The sequence below is a fragment of the Lactuca serriola genome, chromosome 9 (assembly GCF_051521515.1).
Source record: "Lactuca serriola cultivar US96UC23 chromosome 9, Lser_US96UC23_V15, whole genome shotgun sequence".
Taxonomy (NCBI): Eukaryota; Viridiplantae; Streptophyta; class Magnoliopsida; order Asterales; family Asteraceae; genus Lactuca; species Lactuca serriola.
The window spans coordinates 146983278-146988169 of NC_136416.1; the positions used below are offsets into that span (position 1 = coordinate 146983278).

The 4892-nt window shown below is 33.0% G+C and overlaps 1 protein-coding gene across 1 annotated transcript; it reads right to left on the reverse strand.

The window, feature by feature from the left end:
• Positions 1-718: 718 nt before the first annotated feature.
• On the reverse strand, positions 719-1950 carry LOC145074726 (germin-like protein 5-1). Its single transcript, XM_079021063.1, has 2 exons — positions 1738-1950; positions 719-1469 (listed from the first exon to the last, which is right to left on the reverse strand). The coding sequence occupies exons 1-2, from the start codon at positions 1853-1855 to the stop codon at positions 925-927; spliced, it is 663 nt and encodes a 220-aa protein (XP_078877189.1). The 5' UTR covers positions 1856-1950; the 3' UTR covers positions 719-924.
• Positions 1951-4892: the final 2942 nt, after the last annotated feature.

The window sequence follows — 4892 nt, forward strand, 5'->3', positions numbered from 1 at the left end:
TATCGGTGTTATTATGTAACAATATAAAATGTTAAAACCAGTGAATTATGTATTTTTCTACTATCAATGTAATGCAGTTTTTGGATTATAGTATTTATGCATTTATATTATTTTGTGGATTTATAAATTATATAAATAATATAGAACATATTTAAAAAAATAGTATTTGTGCATGGAGGATCTATATAGGTGTCGGGAGTAGGCTGTGGTACTCCTTAAATTTTTAGATGAAGTGGAAATTTTTTGTGTATTTTTTCCTATAGTGCAATTTTTTCGGTGTGCTACCTAGGACATGTCTTTCTGGCTCTGTCATTGATTTGTGGCGACAACATTTGTGACAAACACTCCTTTTAGTGTTGATGATGAACTCCAGCAACGGTTGACTTGTGGTGACAACATTTGTGACAAACACTCCTTTTAGTGTTGATGATGAACTCCAGCAACGGTCGACATAGAACTCCTGACAGTGTACCACAATAATCAATAGTGGCGACGGCAATTGCAACATCCCAATCTTTTACCAACGTCACTTGGTAGCGACAATAGCAATAGCGACCCCATTTTAGCGTTAACCACATAGAAATAGCGACGATGACGACATGTCGCCGATGGTACTGATAGCGAATTTTCTTCCCTGTTTGGACGCTTTTTGTCATGGCTAAATCTGAGATTTTTTGTTGTGACACATGATATTTTCATTTATTTGCCAAATAATATATAAACATTAATGATAACAAAAATTGTTTATAAATCTTTATACATGACGCCTATATACGGAAAAAAGAAGCAAGAAAATTACTGTTTTATTGACAAAATAAAATATCCTGGAACCGCAGGACACCTGTTTCCTCCCGTCTTTTATTGAACAACCAAAAAGAAAACCAATCAAACCGATATGAATCAAACACGTGGGTACTTGTGATTTTACTTCTTGTTCATAGGAGCAAACCTGGACTTGATTTTTTCCACTTCTTTGGTTCCAATTTGGAATGCCTTAGTCAACACAACATCTTCCACCGGAGGAGATGACCCAAACAAAGTGTCTGCCGCCCTTTGAGTACCCGGAAGCTGGCTGTTGAAACCTGCAATCACCGCTGCAGGAACCTTTCCATTGTTAATCTGGAAGTGAATTAAGCCTCTAGGGAACGTAAACACTTCACCCATCTTGATTGTCTTTGTGAATAGTTTGTTTGCTGTAGTTATGAATCCCACATCCAATTCTCCGGTCAACACAAACACTATCTCGGTGGCTCTTGGGTGGGTGTGTGGTGGGTTCAGGCCTCCAGGTGCGTAATCAATGCGAGCCATGGCCACGCCCAGAGTGTTAATCCCAGGGACTTGTTGGACAAAAGCAGGTGTAACAGTTGCACCGAATGTGTTGTTAGTGAGAGCTGCCTTCGCTAGCCCCGCAAAGAAAAAATCGTCTGCAGTAATATTACTTTTGCAGGGGAATCCGTTCAATTTTATATCTGCTTTTTGTACAATAATTCATCAACAATTAACTTCTCATCGACTGACAAAACACATCATGCAAATATGCAATATTTTCAATGGAATATCACAAATGGAAAATGATGATTGCCGCCACTCTACCAAATGTAGTAGATATGACAACAAAGAGTTCAATTATTAAGTTATCTAAAACTAGGAAATGATAACTACATTAACTTGGAGGTCTATTGCAGAATGAATGTAAAGTGGTTTATTGACATTTTAGAATAAGTAGAGATGAAGTACCTGAGGCAAGATCTGCAACACAGACATCTTGAAGCAAGTCGGGGTCTGCAGAGACGAAGGAAGCCAAGAAGATAGGCATCAACATGCTAATCGCCAACACATAAGCACGAGTAGCCATGGCAAGTCTTGATTACTCAGAATAAAGAATACACGCTTTATCACTTTATATGGGGAAGGTGATCAAATGATTATTTTGGGAAGAAAGGTGGATTTGAGTAGGAAGATTGATGGTGGTATTTATAGTGGATTGAGGGAGGAGGCATTTGCAGTTTCAGATCGGTAGCGGGTCGCTTTCGATACCTTAGAATATAATCTCTAGTTGTGTCTTATACTAAGGACTTCATTAATTTTATGTTTTAAGATAAGTGGGAATTTCATGTTTTGAATTGGTCTTCAAATTTTTGTCAACAAGAATGTTTTAATGCTTGCTGTTTTTGTTATCTGGGTTTGAATATTAAAAATAGGATCTCAATTCATACAAATTATTAATATTTATTAATCAAACATGCAAAAACATGCCGTGAAATTACTAATTATGTTTTTCCGACTATTGCATTTTAGTAAACTTAATTATCAAGCATTTTAAAATATTATTTTAATAGTAACAGTTTACTCATGCCCAAGTAAGCATAAAAGAAATTCTTTCTTTGTTGTAAATACTAATGTTTGATTTAAAAGCTACCTACTAAAATATAATGGAAAATGTATATTATTTTTTTCTATTATTTATATAACGTTATGACTGTCACCACAATTTTAATGATATAAATTGTTAGGAAATCGTATTAATTCTAATTACATTTTTTATTAAGTAAATAATATATAATTATAACATAAAATAAGATACGTAAACCGAAGAATTCTCATACAACCTCATTACAAAGCAATTCAAAACCATCCTATTAAATTGTTTTTTTTTTTCTTGAAACAACCCTAATTTTGTAAAAAGAAAGAAAAATACACTCCCCCAACCCCCCTTTACAGTCGATGCATTCTTAAATTAATTTAATCAATCTGAAGAAAGCCTTGATTGAATGTTGTTTAGATTTCAATTATTTCCAAACCATGATTACAACTTCCTCAGATTTTACGTTTAGTTTTTTATTAGGCATTTTAAAATAATATAACATTGTTATTATCATAAATTATACGATGTATTCTTTTTATTCAGAGATGAAAATGTATACATTCATATTTAATTAAGAACCTACACCTCATGCATGTTCCATGCTGCTAAGAATTATATACTTCATACATGATGCATGAAATTGTAAATACCTATATTTAATTGTTAAAAACTTATATTATAATTAAATACACAAAACCCAATGGATACACCCAAAGGGTTGACAAACACTCTCCGTCAGAAACACTTTTATTATAAGTCTGATATAGGAAGTAGCGGGGGTAGCTACTTTAAAATATGTAAATAGTACACAACAGGCATATATTATTCAACTTCCATTTATTATTTGTAGTTAATTTGGGGGGAAAAATATGTTGTCCTTGATAATGTATATATGGACTATCGTTCCAAACAGACCATGCCGTACGGACCAAGCACAAAAGCAATGGTTATATATCCTTTTATTATACGTTTGTAAACTGAAACGAATGTATATATTTAACCTACCTATAATATCGTGCCTTTTACTCCTGGAAATTACTTTATGAATTGAACCTTGTCTTTCCATAATGTGTTTATAACAAATCAGTTAGTAGTAATTATTCATAATATTTTAGTCCCTTTCAAACCATAATCACTTGTAATTATTTAAAACCAGTAAGAAATCAGCATTAGTATGTGTTTAAAATAAGTTATATTTCAAAATATCACATCATTATATAGAATAAGAGGATTTGAGCTACATGTTTCCATTTAGAGAAATGATCACTATCGAGTCTGGAACTCTATGTTCCATGCTACGCTTACTCATGTAGGGGAGCTTTTATTCTAACATGATATAATATAAAATGCTCTGGAGCTTTTAGAAGATGCACACCGGATTTACTTTTCTCTAACATAGATCGGACATAAAGTGGTATGTCCGCCATCAAAACACATATTATGAACTAGTGTTGAGTACTCTCAATTTATTGATCTTTTTCATAAAAAACTACACTTTGTTTTTTCTTTCGTTTTAGACGTATTCAGTAATTTTTATTAGAAAATACCGTATATTTTTCATGACACACAAAATCGTGTGTCGTAAAATAAATTTCATGTTTTGTGAAAATTGAAGGATTTACGACCCGTATTTTGTATGTCATGTTTCATTGTCATAATTAAAAAAACACACGGAGTACACCAACAAATTATGTGTGTTCGTCTCTGTCATATTATATGAAGGTTTGTGACGATCGGATACATTTCAAGTATGGATAAGAAATATAAAACCAACCTAAGCAAAATAATCAACAAAAAGTAAATAATACAAAAGTTCTCCAAATTGTTCATTTCACAAAGAAAAGAGGTTTTGTCTTCACCAAGAAGACGAGTTTATCACAAATACGAATGACACAAAGCCACAATCAAAACTATCACGACCACAATGACAACATTAGGGTTTTCACTAATGTTGTATATATACTAATCTATACATGTATAATTCATGATTGATAGGATTTTATCTAATCTATACTAAGAACCGATCTTATCATAAAGATATCGGATCTGTGATATATTCTATGTTTATATATACCATTCACTAATATACAAGGAATAAAAATCGGATAACTAAACTATAAGTTGAAGTTGATAAAATTTATACATTCGTGCTAACAATGTGCATATGCTGACGTTGATAGATCAGTGTGTCATGTGTTTGACTCATCAGATCATAAGGTGTGACCTTATAATCTCCCCTATTTGACGATGTCAAAACTAAACGTCTTCTGATATATAAGTGGAATGCAGAATGCTTTTGGTTTGTGCTCCCCCTTAGAATAATAATGACATCTTGATTCTTGCAGTTTTAACAAATGCTCCCCTTGAGAAGATGAATGACTCATCAATCATTTATGAATTGCATCAGACGAAGGACGAATAGATAATGAGCTTGAGCTGAGCTGAGAAAGTTGACATCATCTTGACTCGACTCCCCCTTAGAATGTACTTTTTTGTAGTTCTAGTAGCGAGATTTTTTCAGCACGAT

What these genes read in the sequence shown, in the direction of transcription:
- LOC145074726 (XM_079021063.1), bottom strand. Translation starts at nt 1,855, where the DNA reads ATGGCTACTCGTGCTTATGTGTTGGCGATTAGCATGTTGATGCCTATC. An exon ending in TGTTGCAGATCTTGCCTCAG is followed by an intron (nt 1,470 to 1,737) that starts GTACTTCATCTC and finishes TACAAAAAGCAG; the next exon opens with ATATAAAATTGAACGGATTC.